Genomic DNA, 16,682 nt, shown 5'->3' on the forward strand with positions numbered 1-16,682 from the left:
AGACTGAACGTGTGATTTCAGCTTAAATTTAAACTGGCTTAGTGACCTTGCACCCCACAAGCCTTTAACTTCTTTTAACAGAATTCAAATTGTAAAAATATTATTTCAAATATGACAGCCAATACCAAGGCAAAGATAACCAGACAGACAAAAATCGCTGACCCCATGAGTGAAAACCAGCAGAAACAACAGGCAATATAATAGACACAGATACCGCAATGATCAGACACATGCTATAAAGCAACCAGGCTGATTATGTTTAATAAACATAGTATTTTAGTAACCACAGAAACACAGTGAAGAAAACTTAGGAGAGAAAAGACTGGGTGTTTTAGATCAGACACAAAGTCAGGGTAGTAGAAGTGGAATTCCTCTGTGGGTTTGCTTCTGTGACTCAAGAGCCTCAAACCTGCCTCTTATGTCCCTCTTTAATCCTGGTCCTTCTCCTGCTCAAACACCTCCCATGGCTCCCTCTGGCCCACAGAAAAAAGTCCATCCTTGGACTCTGGGAGAACCCACCATCAGTGTGGGAGCCCTGTGTTCAGCCAGAGAGTGAGTCAGGCTCCTGGGCTCAGGGACACCACCCCGCCCCCACCAGCCAGTCCCACCTGCAGGTGCCTGCAGTCCCCGCGCGCCCCCTGCTGGCTCTGGGTGAGGCGCAGACACAGGTGACAGCAGTCTTATTCCTGGGAGTCTGCAAAGGCAGGTGGGAGGGTCGGAGTGGGTCTTAAGCCTGCAGCGCTGAGTCACTGCTGGCCTGAGCTCAGCGGCTCCACCCGCAGCCAGAGGCCGCCCTCGGCTCGCAGGATCAGCTCCGGCTTCCTGCGCGGCTCCGTGTCGTGGGGCAGGACGCGGAAGCGCAGCAGCGTGAGCGCCAGGACCACCTTCATCTCGGTCATGGCGAAGGTCTGCCCGATGCAGTTCCTGGGGGTGGAGGTGGGGACAGTGACGGCACCCAGGACCCCCATGAGGGCCCCATCGCGCCTGGAACCTGGCCCGGGGCCCCCACCCTCCACCCAGATCAGCGTGGGGGGCAGAGGAGCGACCTAACGGTGCCTGGGACCCCCCTGTGGGCTGGTATATCCCCCCACGCCGGCTCAGACTCCAGCCCCCAACTCAAGCAGACGGGAGAAGGTCTGAGAACGCCACAAGTGCAGACCTGGGAGGGCGCTGATGAGGCCGCTACCCGGACCACCCTCCCCCCGTTCATGCCTCAGACCCCCGCTGGCCTCACCTGGGTCCCGCCGAGAAGGGAATAAACGCCAGAGGTGACCTCTTCTGGGGGTTTTCTGGGTCGAAGCGGAAGGGGTCATAGACCTGGGGACGGGGCAAGACAGAGCTGCCGAGTGGGGTCTCTCAGGAATCACAGCCACCCCCAGAAAAGACAGATGTGGGCACAGCAGAGGGGGTGTCTGATTTCACCAGTCAGGACCCCTCCCCCTCCCCAGGTCCCAGGATGGAGAAGGGGGGAGGGGCAGCACCTCAGGGTCCGACCAGACTGACGGGTTGTGATGAATCCCAAAGATGCTGATGGTACAGACGTTCCCTGTCGGCAGGAGGGGACAGTCAGGACAAGGTCCAAGCTGCCTGATGGGACCACCACCCTGCCCAGGAGCCTCCTCCCCCTGCCCCTGTGGGCACCTTTGGGGATGACCCGGCCGTCTGGGAGCACAATGTCCTTGGTGCAGCGGCGGGAGATGACAGTGACTGGGGGGTGCAGCCGCAGACTCTCTTTGACGCACATGGTGAGGAAGGGCAGCTGGGCCAGGTCCTCCCTAAGGAGCACCCCCAACGATTATCCAGGGAGCGAACACAGCCCTACTGCTGCCCCGTGAGACCCTCTCACCTCCCTCTGACCCTGAGTCATACAACAAAATTAACTCCGGAAGAATCAAGGATGGAAGCATCAGAAAATCAAACTCACAAAAGCACTAGAAGAAAACTTGGCCTGGTAATTTTAGCAAAATACAAGCAAAAGCAAAACACAAGTAAAGGGTATCCTTAAAAGTGTTAATGCATCTGCATGAAAACATTTTAAAAATTACAAAATAAAGTAACAAAAGCCAGGGTTGGCGGGACTCTCCAAGAGGGCTTATAAGTTTATTTGAATAAGTAAAGTCCACTTCACACTCTAGGGTGGGATGACCTAATATTATAAAAGTGTCAATTCTTTCTAAAATAATCAATATATTCAACACAATCCAGTCAATATCAGGCTGCATTTTTCTTTAGAATGTCACATCCTTATTCTGATTGGAAAGAACAAACCTTGGCTAGAGTTAGATCAATTTAAAAATAAAAGATCCAAGAAAGGAAACACAGTCCACCACATATTAAGACCTATTACAAAGGCATAGCATTATACTAAAAATGACATAAAAGTTTTTTTTTAAGTCTGTGGTACCGCTACCAGAACAGAAGAACAGGTCCATGGAACAGAGTAGAGAGCTTTCCGTCAGGCACGTGATAGGTGAAAACTTAGCATCTCGTAAAGGAGGGTCCACACACCCCTGGGCAATGGATACTTGGTGGAAGGTGCTCAGACAGTTGGCAATGCGGCCACAAAAAGACCAGACGCTTGTCTACTCTGTACACAGGGTGGAGTCTCTTCCTAGATGAGAAAGGTAAGACTACAAAGCTAAAATAAGATAACATAAGAGATATTTCTGTGACCTAGGAGTAGGAATTCTTAACACCCCAAAAGCACAAGCAGAAAGATCAAACAAAAAATATACATGAAAATTAAGAATTTCTGTGCAATAAAAGAAACCATGGAGCAAATTACATTCTGAGGAGCGATTCAGAGGAGATATTTACCATGAATATATAGCTCTAGAACAATGTCTTGAATAGGTAAGATATTCCTGCAAATCAACAAGAGAAAGGACAGGTGAACCAAGAGAAAAGTCGCCAAAGAATATGTCCCAGGAACTCACGGAAGCCCAAACAGGAGATATATCAGGAGGTGCTCAAAGTCGCTTGTTATCAGGGAAATGAAAATTGTCTAACAATGACACGTCATGTCACATGGATTCCAGCAAGAGTTAGCAAGGAAGGCAATGCTAAGGGTTAGCTGAGGATGGGGGTAGAGGAAACTCATGCACTGACGGTGGTGTGGACAGGAGCTGCCATTCTGCAGGGCAACGGCCAGTGCACGGCCAAGGACAGAGCACGTGTGTTTTATGGTCCAGCAAGCTGGCTTCCACGTACAGATCCCAGAGAGACCCTCAGACACGGAGACAAAGAGACATGTACAAAGATGTTCATTGCACTGGAGAGACGGAAGCATCCAAGGGATCCAGCGCTGAGGGGTGGGGGAGGAAAGAATCATAGGATGGTTTAAGCAATAAACTCATTGTACTTAGAACCATGAATGGCTGATAAACTCACAGTGCTCCATTTCTGAAAATTTTAAGAACCAACACAAGATCTGTGATGTAGTAACATATTTGGAATCTTAAATTACATCCACTCCAACAACAAATTTTGCAGATAAAAGGCTCTATCTCTCTAGAATCATATTGTTGCAGGGCTGGAAGTGGAGTATTGGGATAAAATTGGAAGAAATAAGAATTGCATGGAAAAATGAGTAGAACGGACCATGAACAGAGGAGTATGGTAAACTCTCTTCTTGACAGCTGAGGTCAAAAAAATAATGAATTAAAAGTTTCAAGAGTACTTTTGGAACTGGTCAGCCTGATAATAGAGTTCAAATGGAAAAGTAAGAACTCAGAAAATATTGTAAAAGCAAACTAATGAGACAGGACCAACTTGATCAAATACGAAAATGTTTTTAAAAGTGTGATAACGAAGACTTCTTGGTGCTTATGTATGACAAATAAATAAATGGAATGGACTAGAATCCAGGAGCAAACTCAAATTAATACACAAATTTACCTGTAATCCTAGCACTCTGGGAGGCCGAGGCGGGTGGATCGCTCAAGGTCAGGAGTTCGAGACCAGCCTGAGCGAGACCCCGTCTCTACTAAAAATAGAAAGACATTATATGGACAACTAAAAATCTATATATAGAAAAAAATCAGCCGGGCATAGTGGCGCATGCCTGTAGTCCCAGCTACTCAGGAGGCTGAGGCAGGAGGATCGCTTAAGCCGAGGAGTCTGAGGTTGCTGTGAGCTAAGCTGACGCCACGGCACTCACTCTAGCCTGGGCAACAAAGTGAGACTCTGTCTCAACAAAAAAAAAAAAAAAAAAAAATACACAAATTTAGCTTATTGTGAATCTGCTATTATTTAAAATCATAAGGCAAGTACAACATAGTCATTATATTCTTTTGAGATAATGCATTAGCCATTTTGAGAAAAAAATAGATTCCTTCCTCAGTACTTATTCCAAGACAGATTTCATAGGGGGAAGGTATTACATATCAATTAATAAAATATTAAATAAAATATTTTAAAAAGACATGAAAACATTACAGGGTAACACACAAGAGTTTTACACTTTACTATTAGAGTGTGAAAGCTTTTCCAAGCATGACTTTTTTAGGGGAAAAACAACGCCAGAAGCTATAAATGAAAGAATTGATAAATGTGACTATAAATAAGTGAACCAAACCAAAATAAATAAGGCAAAACCAAACAAACAAAGACAATCCAAGAAAGAATTTTGCATAATGGAGAAAATAAATAATTTTCTTAATATGTAAAGAGATTTTATAAATTGGTAAGGAAAAAAACTAGAAAACCCCAAAGTAAGGAGGGAAAATTATGCAAACTGACACTTCACAGAAAAAGAGAACTGCATGGTGAACACAATACTCAACTTGACTCATATTTAAAGTGACATTCATTAAAATAGCAAAGTCTTATATTGCACCCATTAGATTGGCAGATGTTTTTAAAGTGTCGTAGAGAAAACTGTTGTGAAGGATATGAGGAAATGGGTATTCTGAAAATCTGTGTGTAGGAGTGGATTTTCCAAGAGCTATTGAACTATGAAACTCAAGTGATCTTTGATTCAGCAACTGTACTTGTAGGAATTTGTTCTTCGATGGTGCTCACACGTGTAAGCCATGGTCAGCGTACATGGATGTTCACTGCATCGTATTTCTTAAGCAAAAGGCTCAGAACTATCCAAATGTCCATCAATGGAGAGAAGTTTTCATACATTATGCTGCACCAGTACGATGGAAATTTATACAACTAGCAGAAAGGAGGAACCAGAGATCACCAGTCCCATCACAAACTGGGGGCTAAATCAGTAGAGAGATCTAACAGGCAATTTGGCAATATCTATTATAATGGAAAATGTTTACATAATGTCCTCAACAGAGGGGTGAGCTGGGTAAACTGAGGACTGGTACGTAGCACGCAGAAAGGAGGAGCTCCCAGACACTCATTGAGAGAAAAGAACAAGTGACCGTGTATACATATATATATGTAGACTATATTGCCCAGGGAAAGGCCTAGAAGGGCTTACGACAAATGAAACAGATAAGATTAGGCTTGAAGGAGAGGATAACAACGGTGGACTTAATCTTCCCTGTAATGTTTTCTTTTGTGAAAACGGAAAATGAAACTTGTTCCTCTGATTGTCTTTTCAATTCAAAACTAATTTTTCCAACGTCATGCTGGAAAACTGAAAACATCCTAAAGCTATATTGTCAGTGCGCACCTGAGCGCTCTGTGTGTACTGCTAGCTGTGCGGAAACAGAGCGAGAGAACGAATGCACGAGGGGAGGCAGACTGAGCAGGCGCACGTGGGTAGAGACGGACACTGGAAGGACCCAGGGAGCCATGAGGCAGGACTGGGGCTGGGGGGCTGGCACAAGAGGGAGCTTATACACATCGTAGCCCTTTCGTGCTGTTTCAGTGTTTACCAAGTGCATGATTCCTTGAAGGTGAGGGCAGCACAGAAACAGGACAGCCATGCTGAGCAGAGCCTGGAGGCTCATGGCAATACTCCAAAGTGTTCGTCTGGTCCAACGCCTCCTCTCCATCCCTCAGCCCTTGGACCAGAATGTACCCCCTGGACTCACAGCTCCCAACTCATCCCCTCCACTTTTCCCCCTTGTAGCCACAGAAAGATGTTTCTTTTTTTTTTATTTTTTATTTTTTATTTTTTGAGACAGAGTCTCACTCTGTTGCCCAGGCTAGAGTGAGTGCCGTGGCGTCAGCCTAGCTCACAGCAACCTCAAACTCCTGAGCTCAAGCGATCCTCCTGTCTCAGCCTCCCGAGTAGCTGGGACTACAGGCATGCACCACCATGCCCGGCTAATTTTTTCTATATATATTTTTAGCTGTCCATATAATTTCTTTCTATTTTTGGTAGAGATGGGGTCTCGCTCTTGCTCAGGCTGGTCTCGAACTCCTGAGCTCAAACGATCCGCCCACCTCGGCCTCCCAGAGTGCTAGGATTACAGGCGTGAGCCACCGCGCCCGGCCAGAAAGATATTTCTGATACCACGATCTGACCTGGACCTCCCCTGCTCAAACATCTCCGGTGGCTCCCCATTGGCCTCCTATGTTAGTCATGGAACTCTCTTCAAGAAAAGAAAAGTTCTGTCCAGCTGCAAGAAGTGCAATGAGCTGCCAGCCCCCAGCTACAGGGTCTTCAAGTTCTGCTGCACCATTCAACCAAGGCCACAGTGTCCTGGACAGGCCCCAGCCAATGACTGAGCATGAACATTCACTAGTGCCTGACCATGTCTGACCTCCCTAACAGCAGCCTCTCTGCTCACATTTACCTTTGATCTCGTATCAACTGCTCAACAGACTAGAACTGGCACACCTCAGGATGAAGTCCAAGCTCCTTTTTTTTTTGAGGTGGAGTCTCGGTCTGTCACCCCAGCGAGAGTACAGTGACATGATCATAGCTCACCACAGCCTCGAACTCCTGGGCTCAAGTGATCCTCCTGCCTCAGCCTCCTGAGTAGCTGGGACCACAGCTGCACACCATCAAGCCTGGCTATTTTTTTCTATTTTTAGCAGAGATGGGGTCTCGCTCTTGCTCAGGCTGGTCTCGAACTCCTGACCTGGAGCGATCCTCCCACCTCGGCCTCCCAAAGTGCTAGGATTACAGGTGTGAGCCACCGTGCCAGGCCTAAATTCCAATCTCTTTACATGGTTTCCACAGCATTCCAAGAGGGGCTTCCATTGCCAGCTCCAGCCTCACCCGGAGGCCCTCTCTGTGCCTCGCACTGTGCATTTCACAAGGATTCAGACACTTTTACTTCCCCAAACACACCGGCTCCCTCAGGGATGCTTCCACCCTGGCCTTTGCACGGCTGTCCCCTGGAGTGGAAGCGCTGCCCTGTCCCCACGCCCAGCGTGGTGAGTTTGTGCTCACTGCTTTCCTCCCAGCCTCTCCTGCTTTGCCTCCTGGCCCAGCCACGCAGAATTAAGACGGGACTGGGCACCACGTCAGGAAAGGGCAGGCGATGTGGACGTGCCTACTGAAAGGAGAGATGGTGCCCTTTCCCCACTAAGATCTCCGTGAATCCGTGGAACAGACTATAACGTGGAATTAGAGGCGAGCGCAAAAACCAAAAAGAGTGAAGTCTTGGGGGAGAAATGCAACTGTAGACAGAAAAGCCAGGGGGTGGAGGAGCAGTTTCTTTACTGCATACCTGCTGGGTGGCATATGTTTTATACACATTGTCACTAAATCTCCAAGAAGCCCTGTTGGGTAGAAATGTGTCCCATTTACTAAAAAGAAAGGGGCTCAGAAAAGAGGATTGATTGTACTAACGTCACATAGCAAGTTATTGGGGCAATAAATATGCACTCCTAGAACTTTCTTCCCCAAAGCCTGCAAGCTTTCTCTTGCTAGCCAGGCGGGGTACCAGGCCCTGCTTCTGGGCTCTGCTCCTATTGCCACTAGGCAATAATGGCAGAGTCAGCAAACACCGTCTCCCCGATTCCCCACCTGCCAGCAGAGTCAATGATAACAGGCTCAGGAACAGGCCGTGAGGACCTGCACTCACCATTCAATCTCTGTAGGCTCGAGGTCCCTCAGCAGCTCTCGCACCTCCTGCCGGCAGCGCTCCTGGTGTTCCGGGTGCCTTGCAAGGTTGTACAGGACCCAGGAGAGACCACTGGCCGTGGTGTCATGGCCTGAGGGGCAGCCAGGCAGGCTTGAGTCTCTGGGCTGCTCCAGCACCCGGGTGTGGACAGCGCCCTACATTGAGGCTCTCAGGGAGGACGAGGGGTGGGGGAGGATGGGCAGAATGGAGTGATCCAGGGTCCACCCACCGCATCCCTGGGATGGAGAGACCCCTGTCCCCACTGTGGTCCCACACTGGGACGCTCACCCCCAAACATGAAGGTATCAGCCTCTGCTCGTATGTCCTCGTCTGACAACTCCTTCCCATCTTCATCCTGAAGACAGAAGGCAAAACCCCTAATCACACCAGCTCTGAGGGCACCTGAGTCTAACCTGAAACATTCCTGAAGACCCATCGTCCAAGCAGGATGCCGCCATTGTCATCTCCAGATCTGTCACCCATGTTTGTTAACTGATCTCCTGCCTCTTGCTTGCCACTCCCAGGCACCTTCTACACTACACGGTCACCTCTGCAACTTATCTCTCACTTGTCCCGCCCTTCCTCAAGTACCTTCCATGGCTCCCCAGTGCCCTGTGGATCAAGTACAAGTTCATGGATCTGATATTTGACATCAATGTCTAGTCCACCTCTTGAATTCAGGTCCCAGAGGGGCCCACCTTGGCCAGTAGGAGCACATCGATGAAGTCCAAAGTCTTGGACTTGGCCTTGGCTTTGAGGAAGTCATCAACACCCTGGCTCTGGAGAGTGCGGCGCCGTTCCTGGATGATGGCATTCGTGAAGTCGTGCACCAGGTGGCAGGCCCTGCGGAAGCGCCGTCCGTCGGGAGTGAGGTAGTGCAGGAAGTCCGTGTGCAAGATTATCTGCCGGTGCCGTTTCACTGCGAGAGCACTGAGCCCCAGGACGGCGGCGATGTACTCGCTGGGACTCCTGCAGGACCAGGCCGGAGAGAGGAAGCAGCTCTGTGACACACACAGAACCCCAGAAGCGCCTCCCAGACAGCATCCTCGGACCACGCTCCATCCAGAAGACGCTGCCTCACGCCCACTTCTCTCTCCACCTCCGCTCTCTGTGAGCTGCCTCATGTCCAGGTCCCCAGGGCAGAGCTTGGGCATCATGCTCATTTTCTCTCTCTCTTATGCAACATCCAATCCTGCCCATTCTTCCTCAGTTTCTCCCAAAACTTCCCCATCTTCTCCACCGAGCTCAGACCTCCTCCTCTCCACGGTCCTAATCCTCACGTCTACATGACAGTCAATCCTCTGTAGAGCCAAATGTCCAAGCTCAGCTCGGACCAAGACTCTCATCTGCTCAAACACCCTCCATGGCTCCCTGGGAACCTCAGGACAAAATTCCTACCCCTCTGCCTGGCTGTCCATGTCCTTAAGACCCAGCCAGTGCCGACCCTCCACCTCCTTTCCATGGCGTCTCCTTACCACCTGTTCCACATGCTCTGCTCGTCCTAGCCTCCCTGCCTCCCCGCACACGCCTCCACCTACCTGGAAGAACTGCTCTTTCTCTCTGCCCTTCCCTGCTTTTAATGCTTCCCGCCTCTTCTGGGAAGGCTCTGGTCCATTCTCCCTCTCCACTTAATCGCACGTCCCCACACCCTGGGCAAGGACTCACTCCTGGCAATGGCTGTCGAAGCTGAAGATGCATTTCTGCAGACTGTCCAAGGTCATGAGGCTCATGTGCTCAAACATGTCCAGACAGGCGCTGCCCTCCGAGGCCAGGCGCTGCCACTTGGCCTGGCCAGAGAAGGGCACAGAGCTGAGGCTGGTCCCTGGCTCCCTTGAGCCCCTGCCCAACCCCAACCACCAGGATAGACTCCCCCAGAAGCAGCCTCCTGGTCCTCTGCCACAGGCACCCACCCCCAGGGAGGACCAGGCTTGGGTGGGAGAGGAAGCTGTTACTGTTCGGAGATGAAGACCCCAAGGCTGGGACTCAGGAGACCTGAGTTCAAGTTCCAACTCTGTCTACTATGCTCTGAGTGCCCTTGGTCAACTCATTGCCCTCCCCCAGGTCCCACCTGTCAAATCTTCAGTAACAGTTAAGTTGACCTCCTTTGGTCCCAGATAAACCAACCCCTGCTCCACCACTCCTAGCTCACTTACTAGCTGGGTGAACTGGGGCAAGCTCCCTCACCTCTCTGACCCTCGGTTTTCTCATCTATAATGTGGCCATCACAGTCATCTCTACCTCAAAGGGTTGTGAAAATTAAATCAGAGACAACATATATCATTGACTTGCTGTATGGTCTCCGGCATACAGCAAGTGCTCAATCTATGTTAGCTCTCATTGTCATCTCATCATTAGCATAGGGCTACATGATGGCAGAAATGTCCTCAATTTTTCATCCCTCCCCCTTTGCCATGAGATTTGCAGCTCCTTCCATTAGGGGGTAGAGCCTTTGTTTCCATCCCTCGAAGCTGAGCTGGACTTGGGACCTGCCTTGGCCAGCAGAATGTGGCAAAAATGGCGGCATGCTAGCTCCGAAAGCAAGCATCAAGAGGGACTAAGTGTTTCTGATCACCCTCTTGGAACCCAGGCTCCACCATGCTAGCAAGCCCAGGCTAACCTCCTGGAACATAAGGGGCAAATGGAAGAGTCCAGTCGACCCACCAAGGCCAGTTAAGTTTAAAGTGGTTTGTCTCGGCCGGGCGCGGTGGCTCACGCCTGTAATCCTAGCTCTCTGGGAGGCCGAGGTGGGCAGATCGTTTGAGCTCAGGAGTTCGAGACCAGCCTGAGCAAGAGCGAGACCCCATCTCTACTAAAAATAGAAAGAAATTATATGGACAGCTAAAAATATATACAGAAAAAATTAGCCGGGCATGGTGGTGCATGCCTGTAGTCCCAGCTACTCGGGAGGCTGAGACAGGAGGATCGCTTGAGCCCAGGAGTTTGAGGTTGCTGTGAGCTAGGCTGACGCCATGGCACTCACTCTAGCCTGGGCAACAGAGTGAGACTCTGTCTCAAAAAAAAAAAAAAAAAAAAAATAAAGTGGTTTGTATTGCAGAAAGAGCTACCCTGCAATCTTCATCACCATTACCTTAAGTTTACAGGACTTCTGTGAGAGAGACTAGAAATCACTGCCTTCTGAGCACCCACGACATGCCAGATACAGGTCTCCATTTCATCAACTTGACCGTTCTTTAAGTAGGAATTGTTCTGCCCGTTTCACAGATGAAGAAACCAAGTCTCGAAGAGGAAAAGCAATGATCCCAAAGCCACCCAGCAGAGCCAAAATTTCAGACCAGATCTGTCCGAGGTCACTCCCACTTTCCCAAAGCTCCAGCTGGGACCCTGGGTTCAAGGGACTCACATGCATGATGTTGGCACTCTTGTTGAAAATCTTCACGTAGGGCTTCAGGATTTCAAAGTGGAAGGCGGGCGTCAGCAGGCGGCGGTGGCGGCTCCACTTGTCACCGGCACTCAGCAGGAGCCCATCCCCTATGAGGGGCAGCCAAGGACGGTGGGCCTGGGTAGCACCTTCCCCTGGCCCCCAAGAGTGCCCCCAAATCCCTTCACCTGTGGTTACTCACCCAGCCAGGGTTTCAGGAAGCCATAGAAAGTCATATCCTTGGGTGCGATGGCAGCTGATGTGAATGAGGACCATCAGGGGACACGGAGAGGGGGAGGGGAGGGGATTAGGGTGGGAGATGGAGGGTCCCAGCCAGGGCTTTGCACTGCCCCGCTCCAAGCCCAGCATAGCAGGGAGGGGGCCAAGGGCAGAGGAAGCAGGGAGGACCCGGGTAGGGGGGACCAGGCCAGGCTGCAGCTGACAGTAAGCATGACACGCCCTAACGTAGCACAGCACGCCCTATCATGCCTTGACACGGCTACTACATGGTCCAACATATTCTGCAACACCCGCGCACAGCCCAACACCCTACAAGACACCTTTAGAGGGACCTAAGACACCCTGCCTCCCTCCGCACTCCCTGGCATCTCCTGACAGGGACCTGGGACGTGGCACATGGCCTGACGTGTGTCGGCATGCTCCTGACCGTGGCCACAACATACATGACCTGCTATGACATGACACAACATGCTTTGACACGGACCCGAAATGGTCTGACGTGACCTCAACTTGACCCACAATGAGCCCCAGATGGGACCTAAATATGGACCTGCTAGTGTCCCGGGTGTGGCCCAGACATGACCCAGACTTGCTCAGTGTCCTGCTCCACTCCACACTAAGTACTAAGTGCTTATGGTCAAGGGCTCCTCTGTCCTCGAAGAGACCAGAGGATGCCACCCCCTCAGACGCTGACTCTGCCCGCCACGGTGAGCTGCCACAGCTCCCTCCAGCCCTAGAGCAGCCCCCAGGGCTGACCTGACACAGTTTACCAATCTGGGGGTCTGGCGGACCTTCCTCCGGACACCCCCTCCCTCCCAAACCACCTTTCAGCTTAGGGTCTCTCCCAGCCGAGGCAGCTGGGGCAGCAGAGAGTGCACAGGACCAAGATCGAGGCCTCGGTATGCCATGCGACCTTCAGAGGTCATTGTGCCTCCCTAAGCCTCAGTTTTCTTACCCAGGAAATGCCCATCTCAAAAGGGGGCCTGTGACCTGGGCCAGGCAAATTTAAGGGAATCCTGTAAATACAGGGAATTTTCCATGGGGGTTGAGCTTCTGAGACCCACCTTTACCAGCCTGAGAGTGAAGCCATCACAGAGAGATGCAGAACTCAGAGATGAAGACAGGATCCTGGTGGCATTGTCTAAACACCTGGATCCAGCCATGCCTGAAGGCCACCCTTCCTGGACTTTACAGTCAATAGTTTCTCTTTCTTTGCTTAGACCACATGAGGCTGAGTTTCCATTACTCACAACTGAAAGCGACCTCAGTAGCCAGAGAGAGCCGGGGACCTGCCTTGAGTCACCCAGCAGGTTGGTGGCACAGCCATGGTCTCTGTTGGTTGTTTCCGTTTCCCTGCTCAGCCTGGCCTGTCCAGGGGTGGGACGGGCTGGGAGCAGAGGCAGGGGAGAGGCCGGGGGCATAGGCTCCTGGAAGAGATACCTGAGGCCTGGAGCAGGGGTGCAACAAACTTAGGGTGGACGACTCGCACGATGGGGTAGAAGGGCCCCATCCACCAGAGGTGGACGTCACGGAAGTAGTGGCCCAGATGCTCCATCAGCCGCATGCTCTCCTCAGTGCTCTGGGCCTGGGGATGGTCAAGGCTGACGCCAGGCCTGGCAGGGAGCCTCGGACGCTGCCACCGCCCACTGCAGCCCCCTGGCCACCACACACCCCCACCCCTCTCGGCCCCTCTGCCTGGATTATTGGTCTACACCTCTTGTGGAGTCAGCTTGTCTCTGTTTCTGTCTGTGTCTGTACCTATGTACCTCTTGTCTCTCACCCTCCTCTTCTGTGTGTCTTTCCCTAGATGGATACGTAGATGATGGATGGACGGATGGATGGATGGAGAGAGCAACAGGATGGACAGGTAGACATGCTAGATAGACATAAATGAGAGGTAAAGACATGGAAGTGTGGAGAAATGGGTACACAGGTGACTGGTAGGTAGATAGACGTGTGGGTATCAGTGCGTGTGTGTGTGTCTTTCACTCCCTGTTTATCTGTTCCTCGCTCTGTGGCCTCCCCTCCCGCCCCCTCTCCCCTCTGTCTCCCTCGCTCTGTCTCTGTCTCTCCCCATCCCCCCGACACCTTACCATTCAGCCCACTTACCGTTCACCCCCCAATTCACAGCTAATCTCACCCCACCCCACTTTCTCCTTTGTCCCCCAACCCCAGCACGGCCGCCTGCCACCAGCTCTGGCCAGATGCCTCCCGGCTGGGCAGCAAGTGAGCTGGGAGGAGGTGCAGCCGCGCCCCTTCCCCAGAGCCTGGCTGCACCACCCCGGGACAGGTCAGCATCCCGAGCTGGAGTTCCCCGGGGGACACTGTGTCCCCTCCCATCACCCCTACACGGTGCCCTGGCTGGATGCAGCTGGGAAGGACCTAGGAGACACTGGGATGGACAGAGAAGGAAGTGGAAGAAAACGGTGGACGCCAGTCCGGGAACAAAAGCAGAGACAGCAGGGCAGTGGGAGAGGACACTGAAGGACAAAGGGACATGATCTTAGCGCGGACTCTCCGGAAGCAAAGCCTGAATGGCAGATGCCTGTGCAAGCGCTTTACTGACGGAGGCGCCTCAGAGGGAGCTTGGAAGAAAGAGGGAGAAGCTGAATGGGCAAGAGAAGAAAACAGGCACGTGTAGGCTCAGCTGGCGTCTCCCCTCCCGAGCTCACACACTCTCCATGGCTCCCGGTGGCCCTCAGAATCCACTCCCTTCCCTATCTACCCTCCCCCTTTTTTCTGCCTCTGACCCTGATTGCTCCAGGGGCACCAAACTCCTCATTGCTCAAAAGCCAGGTGCTCGCTCTCCAGCCTGAGGCCGTGGGGCGGGCTACCCCTCCACAGGGAACACACTTTCTCTTCTTTGCTTACAAAATTCCTACTCATCCTTCCAGACCCACTTCCAACAACCCCTCCTCCAGGAAGCCTGCGTGCCTGACCCAACGGCAGAAACCTTGATTCCCCTCGGGGCTCCCCCAGCCCCTGTCTCTCCATGGAACCAGCCCTGACCACACAAGATTGGGGGGGTCTCAGTCTCTCTAGACCTGGGTCCCCAAGATTGGGGGTGCCTCCAGGGCAGAGCCTGGGCTGAGTCTCCCCAGAGATTCCCACAGGGGGGTTGGCAAGTCAGTGAGAGAAAGGAAAAGGTGACCAAGGCGCCCAGAGCGGCAGGGGCCCTGGGTTCTGCAGGGGCCACGCACGAGCTGGGCAGGGAGGGGCCGTCAAGTTTCAGACGGTGTCACGGCCCCACCACCAGGTGTTCCAGGTGGGTCCTAGTGGCGTTGGCAACAGACCAGGCACCGTCGGGGTGGCACAGACTGAGGAGGAGGAAGATGGGGCCCACCCACCTCTTAAACCTTGGGGCTAGGTGGACAGCAGCTGAGTCAGGACCCTCAAGCCCTGCTCTGTGGGGTGACCTGCAAGGTGGCCGTCACCTCCCCAGAAGGAGCCACAGCCCGTCCCCCCTGCAGCCTCCAGAGGCGAGTGGCCTTGGCAATGAGCTGCGTGTCTGGATTCTGCACAGATGGAGGGAATCTCTGCTTCCTCCTGCTCTCTTCCTCTGGGGACCAAGGTGCATCCAGGACAGAGGGAGAACAGGAGGTGCGGGGAAGGACGGGGCAGCCAACAGTCAGAGAGCTGCGGGAGACGGCCGAGGTGGGCCAGGAGGGATCCATGGGATCTAGGGGCCTGGAGGTCGCTGTCATCTCAAGGGAGCACGATAGGGCTGAGGAACAGGGGAGCAGTGAGCGGGGAAATAGAGGCAGGGAGTGAACACAGCCCGTTGCCCACGAGGGGACGGCAGAGCCAGCCGGCTGGCAGTTTGGGCGCAGAATGAGGTGCCCTGCACAGGGGGTGGGTGGGAATTTACATGTCACCCGTCTGTCCCGTTTTGTGACTCTCTCCTGCACCCCTGCAGAGAAGCCTCAGAGGAGTTGGGTGGTTTATCACATCCAAGGGCAAGGTTTTTCCAAAGAGCCATGAGGATGGGGGTTCCAGGCTGGGCTCTGGGACGCATCGGGACAACAGGGACCCTGGATGACAGGGTGAGAGGAGGAAGCTGCCCAGGAAGGGGGTGGGGAGAGACTGCGATTCTCTCCGTGGCCCAGCTGTGCCGTGGGCAGGGGTCGCAGCCGATCCCTGCGGGGAAGCCGCTGGCCGGAGAGAGGCAGAATCTGGCCTGAGGCCGACTGGGATGGCCCAGGCAGGGGTCAGGCCCGGTCAGTGCTGCCCCTGAGGAGGCCTCAAGTCCAGTGATGAGACTATGGGTGGAGCGGGGTCCCTGCTCTGTGCAGCCCGCCCTGGAAGCCCCCAAGTAAGAGAGGGGTGCACTACTGTGGAACAGACGGGCAGAACTGGACCCGAAGCAGGCTTGAGGCGTGGAAGGGCACGAACAGGAAAGGCATGGGGCATGGGCTGGACGGAGGGAGGAAGGGATGTGGTCGGGCAGTGGGAAGGAGGGGCTCCCCTCGGCCACCCTCGCTTCTCTGCCGTCCCAGCCCCCAGCCCACCTCCACCCCCGGCTCCCTGAGCCCCTTCCCAGCCCTGGGGACGTCCACCCACCCTGACACCCCAGTTCCGTCCTGCTGCCACACTCACCAGGCTCAGGTGACCCCAGAACCAGCTCTGTTTCGGGGGCTGCGGGAAACAGCGGAGGCGGCTGCAGGTGCCATAGAAGGCGTAGGTCCAGGCCAGGATGCGGGCCAGGAGCCAGGAGGCCCCGACCAGCAGCAGCAGCCGCCAGGGGGAGGCGGCCACCGGCCCCAGGCCCAGCCAGGACAGGCTCAGCTGCAGCATCTTGCAGGGCAGACAGGTGCAGGGGGAGTTCCTGAGGCCCAGGGGAGGGAAGGGGGCTCCAGGGCCAGTGCAGAGGGGCAGGGGCGGGAGGGGTCACAGATGGGGATGCAGGGGCTGAGAGCAGGGAGGGAGACCCAGGGACCCCAGGGGAAGAGGCAGAGTGAGGGGACAGAGAGACACAGTCAAGAATGTCTTCTCCCCCTACAATCTCTCCCCTCCTCCTGGGACTGCTATGCCCCTGGTCTGTTCTGAAGGGGGTCTGTTCTGAAGGCTGAAGGGGGATG

General features: G+C 53.2%; 1 protein-coding gene across 3 annotated transcripts; it reads right to left on the reverse strand.

Moving 5' to 3' along the window:
- Window positions 1-242: 242 nt before the first annotated feature.
- Window positions 243-16,413, reverse strand: LOC138388431 (cytochrome P450 4F6-like). Of its 3 annotated transcripts, none has more exons than XM_069476619.1 (12): window positions 16,201-16,413; window positions 13,045-13,189; window positions 11,567-11,620; window positions 11,347-11,474; window positions 9,651-9,772; window positions 8,684-8,954; window positions 8,274-8,340; window positions 7,947-8,076; window positions 1,642-1,775; window positions 1,482-1,546; window positions 1,235-1,317; window positions 243-924 (listed from the first exon to the last, which is right to left on the reverse strand). In XM_069476619.1, the coding sequence occupies exons 1-12, from the start codon at window positions 16,396-16,398 to the stop codon at window positions 747-749; spliced, it is 1,575 nt and encodes a 524-aa protein (XP_069332720.1). In that variant the 5' UTR covers window positions 16,399-16,413; the 3' UTR covers window positions 243-746. The 3 variants fall into 3 exon arrangements, with proteins under 3 accessions (XP_069332720.1, XP_069332731.1, XP_069332740.1); XM_069476630.1 differs by having other exon boundaries at window positions 13,045-13,183; window positions 16,195-16,413; XM_069476639.1 differs by lacking the exon at window positions 16,201-16,413 and adding an exon at window positions 13,385-13,478.
- Between the last annotated feature and the right edge of the window lie 269 nt (window positions 16,414-16,682).

The sequence above is a fragment of the Eulemur rufifrons genome, chromosome 2 (assembly GCF_041146395.1).
Source record: "Eulemur rufifrons isolate Redbay chromosome 2, OSU_ERuf_1, whole genome shotgun sequence".
Classification (NCBI taxonomy): Eukaryota; Metazoa; Chordata; class Mammalia; order Primates; family Lemuridae; genus Eulemur; species Eulemur rufifrons.

Bases quoted from the DNA above. Each gene is read 5' to 3' on its own strand.
- LOC138388431 (XM_069476619.1), bottom strand. From the start codon at position 16,398: ATGCTGCAGCTGAGCCTGTCCTGGCTGGGCCTGGGGCCGGTGGCCGCC. The intron at 13,190-16,200 runs GTGAGTGTGGCA...GACCATCCCCAG, and splicing joins TCTGGGGTCACCTGAGCCTG to GCCCAGAGCACTGAGGAGAG. The intron at 11,475-11,566 runs GTGAGTAACCAC...TGCCCCTCATAG, and splicing joins CTTCCTGAAACCCTGGCTGG to GGGATGGGCTCCTGCTGAGT.